Source organism: Ylistrum balloti, unplaced genomic scaffold (assembly GCF_031769215.1).
Source record: "Ylistrum balloti isolate Yb309-2 unplaced genomic scaffold, AGI_CSIRO_Ybal_v1 Utg369722, whole genome shotgun sequence".
NCBI classification, from domain to species: Eukaryota; Metazoa; Mollusca; class Bivalvia; order Pectinida; family Pectinidae; genus Ylistrum; species Ylistrum balloti.
The window spans coordinates 263,182-286,272 of NW_026781941.1; the positions used below are offsets into that span (position 1 = coordinate 263,182).

Below are 23,091 nucleotides of genomic sequence, written 5' to 3' on the forward strand. Positions count from 1 at the left end.
CATTGTTGAAAACACAAAAATTGTGTCATGTTATTGTAAGTTTCTGGTCTTTAAAATGATACCTTGTGATTATGTTCAACTGTAATCGGAAAAGAAACAGACAAATCACCAAAATCATAGATTCATAAAAAGTGTGAACTGTTAATAAAATTTGTTGATTTTTGTAGATTTTTTAAGTGGTTTGGTTGATGAAAGAATTTTTGATCAGAGTTGTGGTATGATGATGTTGTGTAGAAAACTACACAATATGATACCAGTTGTTATTGTCTGATAAGAATAGGAAAATTATCTAGTGAACTCATAGTGCTTTTAAAAGATGCATATTTAGATATTATCCAGGAGACAGTATTTTTACTGTGTGTTTATCTAATTCAAGACTGATGCAATTTTATTTTCAAATTTGTTACATATGCAAAAGACTGTTTTGATGAAAGATTTGGAAAAGTTAATAAACACTGAATGCTTTGATATAGAAGATTATTAAGTAACAAATGTTAAGGTTTTGTGAATGCCTCATCTCCCAACAGTAAACAATTTAGTTGTAAATCTGTTACATGGGGGTACACCCGTTATAGATGGAAGAGAAAATAGATTTTATTGACGTAAATTTTGTGTTGATTTCTGATGCATGAAAAACTTTGCTATTCAGAATCTTTTTACCGCCAGAATATTTCATTCTGAATTGGGTATACAGAATACATGTTTTTTTATTCAAAGTTGTCAGCTTGAAGATTACATTGAATTTTTCTTCATTTTGGATATATTAAATCGTGCGTTAGCTCAGCTGAAAAAGTAAAAATTATCTGCGACAAGTGAATAATATGAACATTTAGCAGTGGTTGGTATCAGGGACAAGTATTAACACAAATTTGATTTGTATAACTATTTAGGAATGACAAATTTCAAACAAAATTGTCTAAAGCTTGTGCTATTATAGTCTAAATCTGGACTCCCTTTACTTTACCAAATACCGAATCTACACTTAGGATTTAATGCGCACTCTGTACTTGTTCAAAATTCTGCTGAAAAAGTTTACTTTATTATTCAACAAATATTCTATGTGTTTATATTTAAAGGTTTAAAATGCCAAAAAAGTAATATATATATATGAACATTGACATTGAGTACTTATCAGTAGCACATTATGTCCCTATTTTAACATTCCTTTTCATAGTACAAAGTATTAGCAGATTTTTTTCAACTTTATCAAGTTAAATGAAGGCATCACTTTACCAGTACTAAATAATAGTGCTATAACATATATATATATTGGACCAATCTGAAGCCACGCTTGGGGTAAGTGGTCCAAACACTGCACCACTTCTCTTTGGGGGCAGCTGACTCAGTGACAAGGTCTGGCTTGTATTACAATCCGTGATGTTTTTGTACAGATTGCAAGACAAAGCAACGTCTGATGTATTTAAAGTATTCATACATTTTACAATGCAATTTGTAAAATAAAATATCCTATTATGTGTTGTGTTGTGTTGTATCTTGTGGTGATCTAGTTTACCAGAGATTATTGGATATTTTCTGTGGAGAGAGAAACATAAAAATATCAACTCCAGTTGTGTAAAACGTATTTAATTTCATTAGAAAAAGTCTTAAATATCTCATTTATATCTATTCTTCAATAAGCCCATGCCTGGTAATAAGCCCACCCACAGATATCATAGTTTCCACAAATAGTAAGCTTTTATCAAGGTAATGTTGGTTGGTTACAGATTTTCCCTCTCCGACTATTTGCTTATCATTGTTTCACTGATGAACATTGGTGTTATGGTAACATGTTATGATCTTCCTACCTCATGACAGAGGAACCAGTAATATCGTCTTCCTACCTCGTGACAGAGGAACCAGTAGTATCGTCTTCCTACCTCGTGACAGAGGAACCAGTAATATCGTCTTCCTACCTCGTGGCAGAGGAACCAGTAATATCGTCTTCCTACCTCGTGGCAGAGGAACCAGTAATATCGTCTTCCTACCTCGTGGCAGAGGAACCAGTAATATCGTCTTCCTACCTCGTGACAGAGGAACCAGTAATATCGTCTTCCTACCTCGTGACAGAGGAACCAGTAGTATCGTCTTCCTCTCTCGTGACAGAGGAACCAGTAGTATCGTCTTCCTACCTCGTGACAGAGGAACCAGTAATATCGTCTTCCTACGTCGTAACCAGTAATATCTTCCTACCTCGTGGCAGAGGAACCAGTAATATCGTCTTCCTACGTCGTAACCAGTAATATCGTCTTCTTACCTCGTGACAGAGGAACCAGTAATATCTTCTTCCTATCTCGTGACAGAGGAACCAGTAATATTGTCTTCCTACCTCGTGACAGAGGAACCAGTAATATCGTCTTAGAACTTCCTGATTTTTACGATTCTTTCCAATTTACAAGTGAGACGGTTCAAATACAGCACAAACATTTTTGTTAGCATTTTAATGTTTACATAAATATCAACAGTAATACCCCAGATGTGGTCCTCTGACATCGGCTTTTTAAAAAGATAAATTCAAAAGTCTGTGTCATAACACCTGACTTGGGTTCCAGCAAAGATGGGATTGAGTGTCCAGTTGGTTAAGACTGACCATTTCTTGGTCACTTAGAGAGAAGGAGAAGATGTCCATGTTGTCTCTAATATGGTCTGAATTAGTAGACTTTGGAATTACACCTGTAAAATAAAAGCACTTTGTCAATACACAAGGAAAAGACTAGGGCAGTAATGCAGATCACTGCCCATTCATGTTAGACTAAGGAGAACATCACGGTACAGGATGAAAGAATTCTTGTACCTGTACATACACAAGTTTTTAGGAACTTGGAAGAAAGAAATTCGACAGAACCTTAATTCAGGCATTTAATAGGTAGGTTATATTGAACATATATTGAATATTTAAACTTATATTTTAGACGTTTAATGCTAGTAGACTTTCTGGATTTTGTAGACCAGAAATGATTTCTTAGCATGTTTGACATCTCATGCTAGTAGGCATGCTGGATATTCATCTCTGTTTGATAACCACACAACTTACATCATCAATCTTATCATGGTAAATGATAGACTCTATTTTCCAGGGGCCGACTGAGGTTTACCCATGTTTATATGTTAGACCAGTTGGACGTGGGTATAATAAGGATAGACTTGGTCACCAGCCTGGACTAAGCCTTTTTGAGGCCTGTTATTAATATCTGCAGGTTGATCTTGATTTATGCCTGAAATGCTAAATTTAAACTGACAAAACAGTTTGTCCAGATAAACAAACAGGCCCCTGTAAAACACATAGTTTTCTGATGCTCACTAAATGGAAAATCAACACAAGAATTCTTTATGTTTGATTTGAACTCTATATTTCTAAACTTGATTTTGAATATATGTTTCGTGTACATATCTAAACTGAAATAAGACTGCCTCCAAGTGCAATACCTACCTATACCTTGTTGCACAGCCCAGCGGAGAAGAACACGAGCAGGTGACACTCCTCGTTGTTTCGCGATCTTACACACTACAGAGTCTGTCAGCAGCTGTAACAGTGACACTTTTATATGTGAAACAGATCAAAAAGTCCACAATTACAAGCCATACCAATAGTAACAATCATACATGTAAATATTCACTCACTACCCTATTATCCCTTAAAGGCACTGGAGCGTGACTGGTCCCTCTAAATGTGCCCATACTGTGAAGGTATGTATATAGTTTGGACGTTCAGTTGTAATGCCATTCTGATCTCCCAGAGTAACTTTGTTATCATCCTGTGATGAGCTTGACAGTCGATAGGGCTTGTAATGCTAATGAAAGTGTTAATCTTGACAGTCGATAGGGCTTGTAATGCTAATGAAAGTGTTAATCTTGACAGTCGATAGGGCTTGCAATGCTAATGAAAGTGTTAATCTTGACAGTCGATAGGGCTTGTAATGCTAATGAAAGTGTTAATCTTGACAGTCGATAGGGCTTGTAATGCTAATGAAAGTGTTAATCTTGACAGTCGATAGGGCTTGTAATGCTAATGAAAGTGAAAGTGTTAATCTTGACAGTCGATAGGGCTTGTAATGCTAATGAAAGTGTTAATCTTGACAGTCGATAGGGCTTGTAATGCTAATGAAAGTGTTAATCTTGACAGTCGATAGGGCTTGTAATGCTAATGAAAGTGTTAATCTTGACAGTCGATAGGGCTTGTAATGCTAATGAAAGTGTTAATCTTGACAGTCGATAGGGCTTGTAATGCTAATGAAAGTGTTAAGCTTGACAGTCGATAGGGCTTGTAATGCTAATGAAAGTGTTAATCTTGACAGTCGATAGGGCTTGTAATGCTAATGAAAGTGTTAATCTTGACAGTCGATAGGGCTTGTAATGCTAATGAAAGTGTTAATCTTGACAGTCGATAGGGCTTGTAATGCTAATGAAAGTGTTAATCTTGACAGTCGATAGGGCTTGTAATGCTAATGAAAGTGTTAAGCTTGACAGTCGATAGGGCTTGTAATGCTAATGAAAGTGTTAAAAGTAGGGCTTGTAATGCTAATGAAAGTGTTAATCTTGACAGTCGATAGGGCTTGTAATGCTAATGAAAGTGTTAATCTTGACAGTCGATAGGGCTTGTAATGCTAATGAAAGTGTTAATCTTGACAGTCGATAGGGCTTGTAATGCTAATGAAAGTGTTAATAATTCTTAATTGTAATTTTTGTTCCTGCATTTGTTTTCATTGATTTGATTTGCTTATCAACAATTAAAGACTTGTATTGAATGATCAATAAATTAAAGGGAAACAACTCTACAAGCTTAATTTCATATCTTCATATTCCTTACCTCAGATGGAATCTATTGAAGATTTGATTACAGGCACATATTTCTAATTAACAAGGAGCTTCAAAGGGTAGCATTATCCCCCGTACCCAGCTGTTCATGTAAAACCCAAATATGATTTATATATATATTGGTATAACAATTTGTGACATCACACCACTACTATCACCTGAAGATCTAATACAGTGAAAGCACTAGTTAGTGCAAAATGTAACATCTTCTTTTGTCTATTATCAATTAAATTTCCTTGCATCTCCTCAACTTCAACATTATATATATACATATATCTTATATATCAACCTTATAGTAAGAGTTTATATCTTGATGTAGATCCTGTGTGTTTGACTCATGATATTTGGATAGAGCTTGGTATTGTCCATAAACAAATTTATGCAAGACTCTATAAGCTCTGGAGCAATACAAGCTGTCAAAAGAAATAAAAAAAAATTGATGGTGAAGGACAAGTATCAATAATAAAACATCCTCAATAAGAAAAGGCACAAATAGGTTGCTAACCTAATATATAACTAATTTTGAGTTTTTTGGTAACATGGTAACAGAAAAAATATTAAGAAAAAGAAATGTCATCAATAGCAAGAATCACAACTAGGACACAAACCTAATATATACAGAAAGTTTTGTGAAGTTGAGTGGAATAGTTCTGAAGTTGCAGCCCGGAAAGGAAAGTTAAATGTCGCCAATCACAAAACGTACAACTAAGGCATTAACTTAATATATACAACAAGTTTTGTGAAGTTGAGTTGAACAGTTTTGAAGTTATAGCCTGAAAAACCCTCGGCATGCACAGAGCCTAAATTAATATCACAAGCAAATGTGTTTGGTGGGGAATAATTAAGGAATCCAAATTACCTTCTTGATCTAGAATGTTCTGTGGAAGACTGTTAACAACTTTCACAGCAGATATACTTACCGTATTGCTGTCAGTTGTGGTACCTAGGGAAGAATATGCCTGGAAGTGAATTCCTTTACTTCTACAGAAGTCCACCAATCTTCTTTGTACTAGGTGCGGATGATACTCAATCTGTCATAATAATAACACAGCTTAGAGAAAAACCAATATATTCCTAGAAGTAACAGTGTGGTATACTACCACAGCTGGAGTGTGCTGTGCAGTAAACTATGGGACGACTGGAACGAGCTTTGTGGTTGCCTGTAGGACAACTTGAATGTGCTTTTTGGGTACCTTTAGGACAGGTAGAGTGTGCTGTGAAGTACCTGTAGGACAGCCTGAGTTTGCTGTGAAGTTACCCATAGGACAGTCTGAGTGTGTTGTGTAGTTACCTGTAGGACAGCCTGAGAGTGCTGTGTAGTTACCTGTAGGACAGTCTGAGTGTGCTGTGTAGTTACCTGTAGGACAGTCTGAGTGTGCTGTGTAGTTACCTATAGGACAGCCTGAGTGTGTTGTGTAGTTAACTGTAGGACAGTCTGAGTGTGTGGTGTAGTTAACTGTAGGACAGTCTGAGTGTGTTGTGTAGTTACCTGTAGGACAGTCTGAGTGTGTTGTGTAGTTAAATGTAGAACAGTCTGAGTGTGATGTGTAGTTAACTGTGGGAAAGCCTGAGTGTGTTGTTTAGTTACCTATAGGACAGCCTGAGTGTGTTGTGTATTTACCTGTAGGACAGCCTGAGTGTGCTGTGTAGTTACCTGTAGGACAGCCAGAGTGTGCTGTGTAGTTACCTGTAGGACAGCCAGAGAGTGCTGTGTAGTTACCTGTAGGACAGCCTGAGTTTGCTGTGAAGTTACCCATAGGACAGTCTGAGTGTGTTGTGTAGTTACCTGTAGGACAGCCTGAGAGTGCTGTGTAGTTACCTGTAGGCCAGTCTGAGTGTGCTGTGAAGTTACCTGTAGGACAGTCTGAGTGTGATGTGTAGTTACCTGTAGGACAGTCTGAGTGTGCTGTGTAGCTACCTGTAGGACAGTCTGAGTGTGCTGTGTAGTTACCTGTAGGACAGTCTGAGTGTGATGTGTAGTTACCTATAGGACAGTCTGAGTGTGTTGTGTAGTTACCTGTAGGACAGCCTGAGAGTGCTGTGTAGTTACCTGTAGGACAGCCTGAGTGTGCTGTGAAGTTACCTGTAGGACAGTCTGAGTGTGATGTGTAGTTACCTGTAGGACAGTCTGAGTGTGCTGTGTAGTTACCTGTAGGACAGTCTGAGTGTGCTGTGTAGATACCTATAGGACAGCCTGAGTGTGTTGTGTAGTTAACTGTAGGACAGTCTGAGTTTGTGGTGTAGTTAACTGTAGGACAGTCTGAGTGTGTTGTGTAGTTACCTGTAGGACAGTCTGAGTGTGTTGTGTAGTTAAATGTAGAACAGTCTGAGTGTGATGTGTAGTTAACTGTGGGAAAGCCTGAGTGTGATGTGTAGTTACCTGTAGGACAGTCTGAGTGTGATGTGTAGTTACCTGTAGGACAGTCTGATTGTGATGTGTAGTTACCTGTAGGACAGTCTGAGTGTGATGTGTAGTTACCTGTAGGACAGTCTGAGTGTGTTGTGTAGTTACCTGTAGGACAGCCTGAGAGTGCTGTGTAGTTACCTGTAGGCCAGTCTGAGTGTGCTGTGAAGTTACCTGTAGGACAGTCTGAGTGTGATGTGTAGTTACCTGTAGGACAGTCTGAGTGTGCTGTGTAGCTACCTGTAGGACAGTCTGAGTGTGCTGTGTAGTTACCTGTAGGACAGTCTGAGTGTGATGTGTAGTTACCTATAGGACAGTCTGAGTGTGTTGTGTAGTTACCTGTAGGACAGCCTGAGAGTGCTGTGTAGTTACCTGTAGGACAGCCTGAGTGTGCTGTGAAGTTACCTGTAGGACAGTCTGAGTGTGATGTGTAGTTACCTGTAGGACAGTCTGAGTGTGCTGTGTAGTTACCTGTAGGACAGTCTGAGTGTGCTGTGTAGATACCTATAGGACAGCCTGAGTGTGTTGTGTAGTTAACTGTAGGACAGTCTGAGTTTGTGGTGTAGTTAACTGTAGGACAGTCTGAGTGTGTTGTGTAGTTACCTGTAGGACAGTCTGAGTGTGTTGTGTAGTTACCTGTAGGACAGTCTGAGTGTGTTGTGTAGTTACCTGTAGGACAGTCTGAGTGTGATGTGTAGTTAACTGTGGGAAAGCCTGAGTGTGATGTGTAGTTACCTGTAGGACAGTCTGAGTGTGATGTGTAGTTACCTGTAGGACAGTCTGATTGTGATGTGTAGTTACCTGTAGGACAGTCTGAGTGTGATGTGTAGTTACCTGTAGGACAGTCTGAGTGTGGTGTGTAGTTACCTGTAGGACAGCCTGAGTGTGTTGTATAGTTACCTGTAGGACAGCCTGAGAGTGCTGTGAAGTTACCTGTAGGACAGCCCGAGTGTGTTGTGTATATTTACCTGTAGGACAGCCTGAGTGTGTTGTGTAGTTACCTATAGGACAGTCTGAGTGTGCTGTGTAGTTACCTGAAGTACAGCTGGTGTGTGCTTTGTTGTGTCTATGACATCCTCAATGTGATGTTGTAGAAAATTTGATACACCTATCGATTTAAGTTTCCCTGAAAAGAAAATAAACCCATTACAGTTATTCATTGAAAGAGTTCCATCTTTTTAATAAGTTAGTCAGGACAAGTTCTGCCAGTAATATAATTAATGTTGTATCTTAATGATATCTATGTCACTGTGACAAGTAAAACTCAAAGTTAGTCAGGACAAGTTCTGCCAGTAATATAATTAATGTTGTATCTTAATGATATCTATGTCACTGTGACAAGTAAAACTCAAAGTTAGTCAGGACAAGTTCTGCCAGTAATATAATTAATGTTGTATCTTAATGATATCTATGTCACTGTGACAAGTAAAACTCAATCAATAATAGGAAACTTTGAAGAGAACTGTCCATCAAAATGATTCCACTACAATACCATCATCCCATATGCTCAACAGTATTGTTGTTGAAAATTATTTAAACAACAGATCCTGTAAAAACATGTCGTCCTGCCTAATTTTCTTAAACAAAAATATTTTCTGAGAATAACTGATATCTTCTGTGATATCTCACCTTCCTTCTGCAGTGCGACCATTTCACCCCAGCTCTGTAAGCGAAGGTCGCGGTGGCGGGCATCACAAGGCTGCATACCCTGTGTCCCTGGCCAGTGTATAAGGTAAAGGTCAAGGTAGTCACACTGGAGGCTGTGGAGGGACTGGAGACAACTTTCTCTACACCGACCACACCCCTGGTTCTTAGGACCTGTCAGAGGTACAAGTGTGTATACAGGTACTAGTTATAGTAGAGGAAAGTCACACATAAGACAATTTGCCTAAAATAAACTCTTTACCTAGTTTACTGGTGATGAAAACGTCCTGTCTCTTTAACCCATATTTGGGTAGGAGTTCCTTTAGGCTCTCTCCAATGTCTCCTTCATTTCTGTACACAGAAGCTGTATCTACAACATCAAACAAGATTCTTAACAACAGCACAAATATCTATACCAACACTAACAGGTCAACAGGGCCTGTATCTAAACATACACCAACAGGTCAACAGGGCCTGTATCTATACCAACACTAACAGGTCAACAGGGCCTGTATCTATACCAACACTAACAGGTCAACAGAGCGTGTATCTTTACCGACACCAACAGGTCAACAGGGCCTGTATCTATACCAACACTTACAGGTCAACAGGGCCTGTATCTATACCAACACTAACAGGTCAACAGGGCCTGTATTTATACTAACACTAACAGGTCAAAAGGGCCTGTATCTATACCAACACTAACAGGTCAACAGGGCCTGTATCTATACATACACCAACAGGTCAACAGGGCCTGAATCTATACCAACACTAACAGGTCAACAGGGCCTGTATCTAAACATACACCAACAGGTCAACAGGGCCTGTATCTTTACCGACACTAACAGGTCAACAGGGCCTGTATCTATACCAACACTAACAGGTCAAAACGGCCTGTATCTATACCAACACTAACAGGTCAACAGGGCCTGTATCTATACCAACACTTACAGGTCAAAACGGCCTGTATCTATACCAACACTAACAGGTCAACAGGGCCTGTATCTATACCAACACTAACAGGTCAACAGGGCCTGTATTTATACCAACACTAACAGGTCAACAGGGCCTGTATTTATACCAACACTAACAGGTCAAAAGGGCCTGTATCTATACCGACACTAACAGGTCAACAGATACAACCGACACTAACAGGTCAACAGGGCCTGTATCTATACCAACAATAACAGGTCAACAGGGCCTGTATCTATACCAACACTAACAGGTCAACAGAGCGTGTATCTTTACCGACACTAACAGATCAACAGGGCCTGTATCTTTACCAACACTAACAGGTCAACAGGGCCTGTATCTATACCAACACGAACAGGTCAAAACAGCCTGTATCTATACCAACACTAACAGGTCAACAGGGCCTGTATCTATACCAACACTAACAGGTCAACAGGGCCTGTATCTATACCAACACTAACAGGTCAACAGGGCCTGTATCTATACCAACACTAACAGGTCAACAGGGCCTGTATCTATACCAACACTAACAGGTCAACAGGGCCTGTATCTATACCAACACTAACAGGTCAACAGGGCCTGTATCTATACCAACACTAACAGGTCAACAGGGCCTGTATCTATACCAACACTAACAGGTCAACAGGGCCTGTATCTATACCAACACTAACAGGTCAACAGGGCCTGTATTTATACCAACACTAACAGGTCAACAGGGCCTGTATTTATACCAACACTAACAGGTCAACAGGGCCTGTATCTATACCAACACTAACAGGTCAACAGGGCCTGTATCTATACCAACACTAACAGGTCAACAGGGCCTGTATCTATACCAACACTAACAGGTCAAAAGGGCCTGTATCTATACCAACACTAACAGGTCAACAGGGCCTGTATCTATACCAACAATAACAGGTCAACAGGGCCTGTATCTATACCAACACTAACAGGTCAACAGAGCGTGTATCTTTACCAACACTAACAGATCAACAGGGCCTGTATCTTTACCAACACTAACAGGTCAACAGGGCCTGTATCTATACCAACACGAACAGGTCAAAACAGCCTGTATCTATACCAACACTAACAGGTCAACAGGGCCTGTATCTATACCAACACTAACAGGTCAACAGGGCCTGTATCTATACCAACACTAACAGGTCAACAGGGCCTGTATCTATACCAACACTAACAGGTCTACAGGGCCTGTATCTATACTAATCAGTATACCATCAGTAATATTGCTTCATGCTACTTGTATCATATACAAACAAACAAAAGTTTGACCAAACCTTCAAAGAGGTCAACAGGATATGAAGTGTTACAAATTTCTCACCTATAGAACGGTAACCTGCTGCGAGGGCAGAATCCAGGACACTGTACACTAGTTCTTTTCCTCTGATTTTGAATGTTCCAACTTTAAACAAAAAATAATACAACTACACAATTCCTGTTACAGTCAAAGTTTAAAACAAAAAAGGAGTTCCATTTATATCTGAAAAATCAAATCAATAATTGTAACAAGGTTGTCTTTGATAAAGTAACTGTTATAATGATTGCGATCACCAATTAGGTAATTCTTCATAATTGATATAACATGTTGATTTTTCTTTGCTTCAGCCTCGGAGTTTTAAATTCAGGACAAGACAAATATTTCTTTTGTTGGTACTTACATCCAATAAGAGGCATAACCACACCAGAATTCAGTGTGACCGCCATTGTGAACTCATTGATTGTAGTCGGTCTATATTAGACTTGTATGCTCATATCTGTGTGTTGTGGAATCAGAGTTTCACTTAGAATCAATAGAACCTAAAAGGGAAGAAAATGGTAACAGACATAATAAACAAGTTTGTTAATTATCTGGTAACTACTATTTTTCTCCCTGGCAAAAATATGTACCGGTGTATATATCATCCAGCCCCAATCCAAACCAAAAAGAAACCAGCTAATATCTCTCCCAATTAATTATTGTACACACAGGCTACACTAAACAAAACCAAAATTATTGGTAATTAGTTTTCCAAACTTTTTGCAGGGGCTGATAATTCATTAAGGATGAGTTCCAGGACCGACAAAAATGATCGACAAACTAAGCTAAAAATACAATAAAATCTGTAAATCACCTATCAAGCCCAGATTTTCTAAGCAGTTCCGATAAAGTTCCGATTCATAATGACACAATTTTCAAACTTTTATTACTATTGTCCTTCAAATTCATATTGATGAATTCTTATACAAATGTTTGTTGCTATATATGGTAATCCAAGGGTGTCACATAATATACTTTATCTATTTTGCAATAAGCCTAGAGGTCAAATACATTGCCATTGACATGAAGTCAGGTGTTTGGCTAATTACCAGACAATTAAATTGTCTGTGTTGGTAAAGCTACTGAATTGTGTCAGATACAGTAACAGTGGGCTTATTACCAAGCATGGGCTAATTGCTGGGCAAAAATGATTGCAAATTTTTTTCTCTCTGCGTCCTTAATGAATGCCATGGTGAAATCAAAAGGCTCACAACAAGGCATTTTATTGGTTCAATGCATTAAAAACTGACCAATCGCTGGGCTGATTTGAGTAGCTTTTGAAGCAATATACCTAGATCAGAGCCAATTAGTTTTGGTGTTATATGGCCTATATTTGCTGCCCAATGTAATTTCTGTGAATATCACAGACATGTATAACATGAAATTTACTTATTGTATAGATATCCTATAGTAAGCACTACTTGCTTTTGTCAAATAAAATTTAGCTATTTCTTTGTATTTACTGAAAATTTCAATGTTGGGTTCAGTGGCTTAATAACTTGACGAATCAACACCATAACTTATCCTTCCCAAATCTTGAGCCTTTGAACCATTACAAATTTTAAAATGTGCACTAGGATATGTACATAAATCGAACCCTTGGATTTCGAAGATGTCTTTGGCCAGAGTTGAGATTAAGTTCCCAATCGTTTCAAATTTCAGGGAATGATATCATTCCAGAGACACCCTTTTCATTTTGACAGTCCAGAATTTGTGTTCTTGGGAGGGTTAAACTGCCGAATTCCGTGGCGTCAATGGATTACAATTTTTATCGTGGATCAAACAAATAAAAGAAAGTTCCGCACATGTTTGAATGCTTGATTATACAATGAAAGACATCATGTACCTTGGTATTCGGTGTATTATGCCTAACTGCTATACAGTTTGTAGCTGTACAGTAAGTCACACTTACGACTGTATAACATTAATTTTTTGGTCCGTTATAAATACAAACCAGACGACACAGAAATAACTCGTGCATCAGCCAGAAAATTTTCCATCACACCTTCATGATTTCGTTTTTGGGCGAAATTAGGTCAAATGGCTATATTTAGAATTTCTATCTTTACTGGAATAATCCCAAGTTGTTCCGGCTGGATGGGGAAGAACCCGAGAACGGTTTGGCAGGTTTGACATTGGCGGTGTCGATGGTATATTTCCCCAAATTATAAGTTCCAGTACGTGCTTTTTAAACTTTTAATTACCATTCAGGTCAAATAAAGCAATATGTTTTTATTCCTTTTGTCTTTACGTTTTTTAAAAATTAAAGTCACGTTATGGGAAATGTACACCTGATTCAAGAAATACGGCATGTTTTCTTTCTGAAACCGGGTTTATATTTGCATATCTAATTCCAGCAACACCGCCCGGCAAAGCTGTCGCAACGTGCACTCCGCCAGCTGTCTTCGAGCAACGAAACCACAATGTCGTTCACTTTAAATTCCGTTTTGATAACTGACGAAATTGACCAGAAATGTGTCGAGATTCTTCAGAACAATGGCATTAATGTGGTCAAAAATACAAAACTGTCAAAAGACGAACTTCTTGTGGAAATTGCGGTAAGTGTCCGTGTCTGCTTCCCTGTAATGTTTCCAGCGACTGGACATCGTTGGTGAGTGAAAATAATTTCAATTTGTGATACATTTGCTCCAAAATTCGGTAAGCTACTGCAGTAATTGTCAACAACTTTTTATTTTGCTTGTAAGGTAGCAAAGGAGACATTTGTATATATTTTCATGTTGTTTTTTTACATAAACAACCCTAGGTTTTCTCCTAGGTCAATAATACTTATGTAAGTGTACTACTTTATTGTAGGCATACCAGGCACACATAAACTTCTTAACATAAATGTATTTTATCTTTTATTTCGAGTTAAAATTGTCTCTAGTGAACAAATTACTTTCTAATTCCATGGGCCTGGAATATGCCTGATGCCAGTGTACTAAACTGGTTTTTTTCTTCTAAATTTCGACCATTTCAGAAGTATGGTGACTTTCATGGAATTTGGTGACCTTAAATTCTATGACATTTGAATGGTACAGGATGCATTATTCTGTTAGCTTTGGACCATGCGCATGGTTCTCTTGTCACAAGTTATTTTCCTAGTATAACTGAATATATACACAATTACTCCCTGTGTATCTATCTGCAAGTTTTATCCTATAAACAGGGAATATATATATGGGTAAATACTGTGACTAGTCATTTTATCCTATAAACAGGGAATATATATATGGGTAAATACTGTGACTAGTCGTTTTATCCTATAAACAGGGAATATATATATGGGTAAATACTGTGACTGATTGTTGGCCTCAAGCATAGCATTAGTAAATCAATATTGTCTACAATATCCTGTCAGAATCTCAAGGTCATTATTCAGTAAAGTTCATTACATATTGATATATATATATATATATCACCTTTGATATAAAAGAGCTTATCAGAACACTAAAAATATCATTTTATTTACATTCATAGTTTTGTCTCACTTCTACAAAAGAATAGTAATGATTTTAACCTGAATCACTTTAAATACATGTGCATTCCTTGTCTGCCATAAAAGTCATACCCTTACAAGATTAGAATGACCTTAATCGAGAAATCGTGCAAGGTAATCCTGTAAGTTTAATATGGTGCCATTGATGTTTACTATATATAGATCCTAAAGTTATTTTCTACTTATTTCCTCTGTTTTAACAGAAACCCTGACCTTTATATGTAAATGTTGCAAAAAGTTCCACTGACCTCAACACCAGACTTTAAATGTATTCTGATTTAGGCCAACACAATATTCATCTGTCAACATGTCAAAAAAATACTGCTGATGGGGCAACTAGAAACTGGGTGATGACAAGGATGACTTTTTCTTTCAGGCAATTTTTTTTACATTCAGTGTCTATTAGTTTTAAATGACTTTGTAAAAAGTAGATACTGCCTTTGCACAAATAAGAATACAAAAGAAGTCACTTCACTTTTTCTTTGCAAATCCAAAGTAAATTCTAGGAAAATAGAAATCTTTATATTATGTCTTGTATTTTGCAAAAATGGTATTTTGAAATGACCTTGACACTACAACCTTTACAGAAGTACCATCAATCTTGTGATTACAGAAGTACGATGGCCTTGTGGTTCGTTCTGCCACCAAGGTGACAGTTGATGTGATCGAGGCAGCGACCAACCTGAAGATTATAGGTCGAGCCGGAACAGGTGTAGACAATATCGACTGTGATGCTGCATCCCGCAAGGGAATCATTGTCATGAAGTACGACATCTTTATCATATAATTATTTTCTGTTATCGTCATTTTAAGGTTGCTTTCTTTTTGCAAGTGAAGATAGATATTCCTATATGTGTGTTGTTTATTTTAAAGAAAGAAAAGAGAGAAAAAAATAAGATTACAGATAAAATACATCTGATTATGACACATTTAAATAAGGGCTCTATTATTAAGCGTCTGGAGTGGCTACCTTAGTCAATATTTTGAGAACTTATATTTCTTTATCTATAAACAGAATTCAAGTAAACTTTTGTGGAGTTATTACAGAAATATTGAATAAAAATTTGTTGACAAAACAAGACTTTCTTTCAACAGAACATTTTGTTTAATTTTCACATATCACTCATTATTGATATTGATGAGAAAATTGAAATGACAACAAATTAATTGCCATAATTATGACAACTGTTCTCATGAGTATTAAGGATTTTTGTGCTAAATGTTTATTCCCACAGCTTAAAGATTAAATTCAATCAATATGGTGTGATCCTGGCTGATTGTTGTTTGTTGTTTTCAGTACCCCAGGAGGGAACACACTCAGTGCAGCAGAACACACATGTGCCCTGATATGTGCATCGTCCCGGTTAGTATTGGGTATCCAGAATACCATACTCTGATCTTGTTTTAGCATACTATTATCTAAAGTACACAAATTCATAAAATTACTGCTCTTCTCAGTTTATGCAGTAATGTAACACTTGTTATTAACGTTGGCTGGAAAAATCTAGTCATCTAAAGTGGCTAAAAGAATTTTGACAAAATTTCGCAAAGATCGCCCTGAAGGCAGAAGGATCAATTGTTTATATAACTATTACTATTTTGATCAGCATTCTTTCTCCCCAAAACTCCAATGACGTAAAGACGTTGTGAAACTCAGATGACTTTTACCTTCAAAACAACTTTTCTTTATATCATAATCATCAAAATGATTACATGACCTTGTATGACCTCTGTCCTCAGACATGTACACCAAGGGGACCGTGCTATGAAGGGAGAGAATTGGGGAGAGCGTAAGAAGCTAATGGGTTCTGAGTTGTATGGTAAAACTCTAGCCATTATTGGACTCGGACGGATTGGAAAGGAAGTTGCTCTTAGAATGCAGTCCTTTGGTATGACGGTAAGTGTTTGATAGTTCTAGTAGGTTTATTATTACTGTGATGTCGTTTATTTTTGAGAGGAATTTATTTTCGTTGATTTTGAGGGCACACTCAATTCCCAAAATCACTCATCCATGAACTTTCAAATTAGCATAGACAGATTTATTTAGCTATATTTATCAGCCAAACAGTAATATTTTGAAAAGCCATGAAAATTGGGCCCCATTAAAATGTATTGATTTGTCAGTTCATTGTGTTTATTACTACAGCAATTGGTATTAATTCACATGACTTTTCCACTTGATACATTGTGCTTTAACCAGAAACTTTTTGAGGACAGGTTTTCCTTGGTTACACAGTTGTAAAAATATAGATGTCTTGTCATGCATATCCCCTATGTATATATCAATATTAAGAAACTAGCTGATGATCCATTATGATCTGATATTGTCTCTCTATCAGACAATTGGCTTTGATCCAATCATCCCAGGGTCAGTTAGTGCAGAGTTTAATGTTGAATGGATGCAGCTGGAGGATATCTGGCCAAAAGCAGACTACATTACTGTCCACACCCCTCTAATTCCTCAAACGAGAAGTAAGTACTGTTGCTGTATGAGAGTGTTATAACAAAGTCAAAGTCATGTTGTGATTTTGATTTAAAGTCATTGGACTTGGTTTCATTTCTGAATTAATACAGAGGATATTGAAAATCGGGTGTAAAATGTTTATGTTGTATTACCAGTTGCAGTTTACTGAACAGGTTTTTATGATATTGATATTTCAGATCTCATCAATGACAAGGTTTTCTCCTTGTGTAAGCGTGGCGTACGTGTCATCAATGTGGCTAGAGGTGGTATTATAGAGGAAGAGGCACTGCTCCGTGCTCTTGAGTCTGGTCAATGTGGTGGTGCTGGTATAGATGTGTACAGCTCAGTAAGTACCTTTCTCAACAGCATACCACATATACACACATCAACTGTAGTCTGTTCTGTCCCAGCTGAAATAAAGCCATTATTTTTACATAATGGTTTATAATGTTATTCACTGTGGAAAGGCACAGGCTTTGATAGTTGTCTTTGATAGAGAAGGAAGAACCGAATAAAAGCCCTCTGGTGGAGCTGGGACACTTTACCTTTTCATATCTGATCTGGAAATCAAACCTTTATCACTTTCGTAAAAGGCCAGAGTGGTATCCAGTGGTTCTGTTTGACATTATGTTCTCCCTGATGATTGAAGCAGTAAAATTGATCATTTGTTATCAGCTCAGGGCTATTCAAGTAAAACATCTAGCCAACACCCCAGCACTGGACAGGTTTTGTTGAGATGCACCCTCTATAAGATTTATCATTTAATGATGTCATGAAATCAAACCGGGGATAGAGGTGATTTATTTTTGAGTCCAGGGATCACATGGATGTTTTACTGGAATAGCTCTCCTCATGTACAAAAACGTTTTCTAAAGTATCAAAATATACAGGTTGCATTGTTTGTTTGAAACAGGAGCCTCCAAAGGACTTTAGCTTGGCCAAACACAAGAATGTTGTGGCAACGCCTCATCTTGGTGCCAGCACAGTGGAGGCACAACAGAGAGTCGCAGTAGAGATAGCAGAACAGTTTGTGGATCTAGTCCAGGGGAAGAAACTCTTTGGGGCTGTAAGTGTTATAACACTGGTGCTTAATTCTTCAGAAGAACTCCCAATATATATAAAAATCTGGTGATACAACTAAACCAATAATTATGGCTGTTTATCTTGGTGAAGATCTTGACATTTTGCTTGTGATAGTTGATTTACACCAGTTGTTTTTCTCTACCAGGTGAATGCTCCAGCCCTGACAAATGCCATGGATGTTAAAACTTTGCCCTGGATAGAACTGGGCAAGAAACTTGGTGTAGTGGCAGCAGCTGTGAATGACCAAAACCAGGAGTTCAGTGTTGTCTTGTGTGGTATGTTTCAAATGTCTTCTACCCTAATCTGATGTAAAACTATCCATGTTACAAGCTCCGTTTTATCATGCCGAGGACAGTTTTAAAGGCCTTTTCCATTTCTTGATTTTAATCAGGTTCTAACCTCGGGAAGTCAGCAGGTTCCTTTATGACTGCAGCTGTGTTGTCCGGTCTTATACAGAATTCATCATTCCTAGGAGCAGGTGACAGCAGTAAATTGAACCTTGTTAGTGCTCCAGCTCTCGCTAAACAGTATGGTATCAATGTAAGTATTTTGTTCAGTTCTCGCTAAACAGTACAGTACAGATGTAAGTACTTTATCAATGTTCCAGCTCTCACTGAACAGTACAGTACAGATGTAAGTACTTTATCAGTGTTCCAGCTCTCACTAAACAGTACAGTACAGATGTAAGTACTTTATCAATGTTCCAGCTCTCACTAAACAGTACAGTACAGATGTAAGTACTTTATCAGTGCTCCAGCTCTCACTAAACAGTACAGTACAGATGTAAGTACTTTATCAATGTTCCAGCTCTCACTAAACAGTACAGTATCAATGTAAGTACTTTATCAATGTTCCAGCTCTCACTAAACAGTACAGTATCGATGTAAGTACTTTATCAGTGTTCCAGCTCTCACTAAACAGTACAGTACAGATGTAGGTCCTTTATCAGTGCTCCAGCTCTCACTAAACAGTACAGTACAGATGTAAGTACTTTATCAGTGTTCCAGCTCTCACTAAACAGTACAGTACAGATGTAAGTACTTTATCAATGTTCCAGCTCTCACTAAACAGTACAGTACAGATGTAAGTACTTTATCAGTGCTCCAGCTCTCACTAAACAGTACAGTACAGATGTAAGTACTTTATCAATGTTCCAGCTCTCACTAAACAGTACAGTATCGATGTAAGTACTTTATCAGTGTTCCAGCTCTCACTAAACAGTACAGTACAGATGTAGGTCCTTTATCAGTGCTCCAGCTCTCACTAAACAGTACAGTACAGATGTAAGTACTTTATCAGTGTTCCAGCTCTCACTAAACAGTACAGTACAGATGTAGGTCCTTTATCAGTGCTCCAGCTCTCACTAAACAGTACAGTACAGATGTAGGTCCTTTATCAGTGCTCCAGCTCTCACTAAACAGTACAGTACAGATGTAGGTCCTTTATCAGTGCTCCAGCTCTCACTAAACAGTACAGTACAGATGTAGGTCCTTTATCAGTGCTCCAGCTCTCACTAAACAGTACAGATGTAAGTACTTTATCAGTGTTCCAGCTCTCACTAAACAGTACAGTACAGATGTAGATACTTTATCAGTGCTCCAGCTCTCACTAAACAGTACAGTACAGATGTAAGTACTTTATCAGTGCTCCAGCTCTCACTAAACAGTACAGTACAGATGTAAGTACTTTATCAGTGTTCCAGCTCTCACTAAACAGTACAGTATAGATATAAGTACTTTATCAGTGTTCAAGCTCTCACTGAACAGTACAGTATCGATGTAAGTACTTTATCAGTGTTCCAGCTCTTGCTAAATAATACATGGTATCACCAGAAGTATCTTGCTTTGAAAAACATTTTGGTGTTTTTATTTTCAGTACATCATTTTTTACATTGGGAAATAAGTGCACTTTTTAAAAAGTAACTATCGGAGATAATCAGAATATTTAGAGACCAGGCAGAAATCTGTTTTTCAGAGTTCATATATTATTTCATGATCCTGAACTATTTTTTATATGCCGGTCATTCATAAAACAAAAGTACTCTATAAGTCTGATGTCTTGGAATGATTTCATCTTTTATGACTGCTGTATGTGCACTGCCCAGTATGGTTATTGTTAACATACTTAATTTGATGCAATTAATTATAGTGTGTTATCTCTCTTTGAAAAAATAAAGGCAGACTTTGTGTTTCCATGGTAATTGTTAAATAAAAAATTTGTGATATGTTGGTGTAATACTGTCAGTGTGGAACACACTTAATAAGATAACAGCTAACATATGCAGGTTTACAGTTCCTCCCATGTTTTGTTACAGTCTACCAGTACATATGAGGAAAAAGCACCTGCTCCTTACACTGATCTTGTGAGTGTTGTGTTCAGTAATGGATTCCGTGTGTCCGGGACCACATCAGGGGGCCAAGCTTTATTGGTGGAAATTCAGAATCAGACCTTCTCTTCACCAGCCTGTCTTTGTTCTCCTGTTCTTCTTTTCCGAGGGACCTCCAATTCGCAGTTCATCCCTTCAGTCGCAGGTAAGCAACACAACACAAAAACGTGCCTTCAATACGATGTCTTCTACTACAAATTACACATTCATCTGTTTACATTTCTGTCTCTTTTCTGTTAGAGTTATATTTTGATGAACTAGTCGATACTTATATTTATGAATAGCTGTAACCTTCACCAATCAATTGTTCAGTACAATACTTCTATAAACTTGGCCTGAATATCAATTTGACCTGTATTGTTACCAATTACATATGTTTCCCTAGGTTTGTTTATAATGTTAAAATGTACTTCCAAGGTTCAATGAAAGAATTTAAAAACAATTTGATGTTGACAGGTGCATTGGCTGGAGCAGGTGTCACAATCACAAGCGTGAATACATCATCAGAGACAGATGGACAGAAATGGGGAGTGGCCACCTTTGCAGTGCCCCCCTCAGAGGGATGTCTTGAGGCACTCAAGTCTCTGGTCTCTGCAGCACGACTCATTGCCTTCTAAATGCACATTTTTACCCAGCAAAAAATTTAGTGTGTTCTTACGGGGCACATATTGATTGATTGACATGTGCGAAACCATAAATTTGACTGTTTCACAAACGTTTATAGATCATCCACTGGGGATTGATGCTTTCAACTCTTGACTGATCAAGTGAGTGAGTGTTCTAGCCAGATTTTAATCAGCTGTCAATTTGCCTGTGTGTGAGAAAGAGTATTGAAGGAGTGACCACAATAACATTTAGGTGTCAAATGTTTAATTGGACTTGGATCTTTATGGTTTTCAGTTACGAAATCTGTTATCTTGGGCATTCATTGTTAGTGCAATAGGCTATAATATGAAAGGGCATTCATTGTAGGTGCAATAGGCTATAATAAGAAACAAATACATAAAGCCCTCAATGTAAGCTCCTTTATTGCTATTTCATTATCTTTTACATGCCATATCCTGTGTTCATCTCCAGATTTATTGCTGAATAGCTATGGCACTTGAAAAGGATGGGTTGAGGTATAATACTTAAAATTCAAATACAAACTCTACCATGGTTGGTGAATAATTTTGATTCAAAGTTTATATTTATTCACTATTTAATTTGTTAGTTTCTGTTTAGAGTGTTATAGCTTACTTGTGTGCAGTACGTTCATGGCTGCTGGCGTTACAATGTGACATACCATTTCAGACCATTTTTGCTTTAATCAAAGGAACGTTTATTTCACCCTAGTATATTGATGATATCCGTCCTTATCCATGTAAAACAAATTCAAATATTTTAGAACAAGCTTGAATCTCTACTTAGAAATGTTAAGACAATGTCATCACTGCCTTTAACAACACTAGTGAATCCTTACTTAAGCTTCAGGTCATGTTCTAATTTCTGTGTTCATATTAGATTTGAAGTTGATAACACAATAGTCACTTGGTTATGTGATAATAATGGCAGATTTCAGCCAATCAGAATCTCTCATTTTCTGTTTACTCGGAACCCTGGAAGATTTTTGATGAAGCCATAACATGTTGTTTAAATCTCCACCTCATAAATACTCTTAAGTATAATTTTCTGGTATACAATATTGCTAGTGTTTTATTAATCATTACGTAAAATCATATATTTTTGTGGGACTTCAATTTTGTGGTTTTCCAAAATATACATATAAATTGTAAATCCTTGTCAACATTTATCTGTATATATATTTCAAGGGCATAGAAATTGGTGGATTTTAAAGTACCGTCAATTTCAATGAAAATCACTCCCCATGAAAATAAATGATTTTTCTGATGAGCTTTTCTTTCCTTTTTTCTGTGTGAAGTAGATCTGACTAAACTCTTTCGGGGAATACGTGAAGATGCTTACAGCAACCAAGTTCTTTGGCTTACTTTACTTGGTAATGTTAGATTTTGCAGTATTTTTCATGGCTTGGCTAGTGACATTTCAGCTATACACACATTGTGCTGTTTAGGTCGGATTTAACATGTTATTTGTTATCTTAACTCTATCTTATTTGCTTTATTTTAGTGGAAACAATTGAACCAAAGTAACTTTTTTGTTGACACTCGAAGATGATCAATAAAGCATTAATTGTAAATTGCATATTTGTTTGTGAAAATACTCATTATGTCTTATTTCATTTTAATTTAAAATTCCTTCAAATACATTATATAGAATAAGAACCGTTTTGTCCTGTGTATCATTAGTCAGAGACTTTACTCTTTAGGCCAATATTTGAGCCAGGGCTCAAAATGAATGTTTTACCTAAACAATATTTGCTGATCTAAATATATACTCCTCCAATAATTATTATTGTTATTCTTTGTCTTTATATTTGATTAATGCTACCTTAACAAAAGTAAACAGCACACCATCTCGGGTGTCTTAAATAGTGTCCATCACCACAGGCCTT

The 23,091-nt window shown here is 37.3% G+C and overlaps 3 protein-coding genes across 3 annotated transcripts; 2 read left to right on the forward strand and 1 right to left on the reverse strand.

Moving 5' to 3' along the window:
* Window positions 1–1,568: 1,568 nt before the first annotated feature.
* Window positions 1,569–13,219, reverse strand: LOC132565392 (glyoxal reductase-like). The gene is made up of 9 exons (XM_060230032.1): window positions 13,102–13,219; window positions 11,509–11,647; window positions 11,172–11,252; window positions 9,123–9,230; window positions 8,846–9,034; window positions 8,251–8,342; window positions 5,733–5,843; window positions 3,428–3,521; window positions 1,569–2,670 (listed from the first exon to the last, which is right to left on the reverse strand). Exons 2-9 carry the CDS (start codon window positions 11,552–11,554, stop codon window positions 2,525–2,527), a joined length of 867 nt encoding a protein of 288 aa, XP_060086015.1. The 5' UTR covers window positions 11,555–11,647; window positions 13,102–13,219; the 3' UTR covers window positions 1,569–2,524.
* LOC132565419 (ovarian abundant message protein-like) lies at window positions 1,809–2,240 on the forward strand. Its single transcript, XM_060230059.1, has one exon. The coding sequence runs from the start codon at window positions 1,809–1,811 to the stop codon at window positions 2,238–2,240; it is 432 nt and encodes a 143-aa protein (XP_060086042.1).
* Window positions 13,220–13,509: 290 nt separating the features above from the next.
* Window positions 13,510–22,779, forward strand: LOC132565391 (D-3-phosphoglycerate dehydrogenase-like). Its single transcript, XM_060230031.1, has 11 exons — window positions 13,510–13,705; window positions 15,260–15,411; window positions 15,944–16,009; window positions 16,387–16,543; window positions 16,986–17,118; window positions 17,308–17,456; window positions 18,024–18,176; window positions 18,339–18,468; window positions 18,585–18,733; window positions 20,508–20,724; window positions 21,036–22,779. The coding sequence occupies exons 1-11, from the start codon at window positions 13,571–13,573 to the stop codon at window positions 21,194–21,196; spliced, it is 1,602 nt and encodes a 533-aa protein (XP_060086014.1). The 5' UTR covers window positions 13,510–13,570; the 3' UTR covers window positions 21,197–22,779.
* The last annotated feature ends 312 nt before the right edge of the window (window positions 22,780–23,091 follow it).

Bases quoted from the DNA above. Each gene is read 5' to 3' on its own strand.
- LOC132565419 (XM_060230059.1), top strand. From the start codon at position 1,809: ATGACAGAGGAACCAGTAATATCGTCTTCCTACCTCGTGACAGAGGAA.
- LOC132565392 (XM_060230032.1), bottom strand. From the start codon at position 11,554: ATGGCGGTCACACTGAATTCTGGTGTGGTTATGCCTCTTATTGGAT. The intron at 9,035-9,122 runs GTAAAGAGTTTA...TACCTCTGACAG, and splicing joins TTTCATCACCAGTAAACTAG to GTCCTAAGAACCAGGGGTGT. The intron at 5,844-8,250 runs GTAACTACACAG...TTATTATGACAG, and splicing joins ACACACCAGCTGTACTTCAG to ATTGAGTATCATCCGCACCT.
- LOC132565391 (XM_060230031.1), top strand. From the start codon at position 13,571: ATGTCGTTCACTTTAAATTCCGTTTTGATAACTGACGAAATTGACCAG. The intron at 15,412-15,943 runs GTACGACATCTT...TGTTGTTTTCAG, and splicing joins AAGGGAATCATTGTCATGAA to TACCCCAGGAGGGAACACAC. The intron at 18,469-18,584 runs GTATGTTTCAAA...GATTTTAATCAG, and splicing joins GTTCAGTGTTGTCTTGTGTG to GTTCTAACCTCGGGAAGTCA.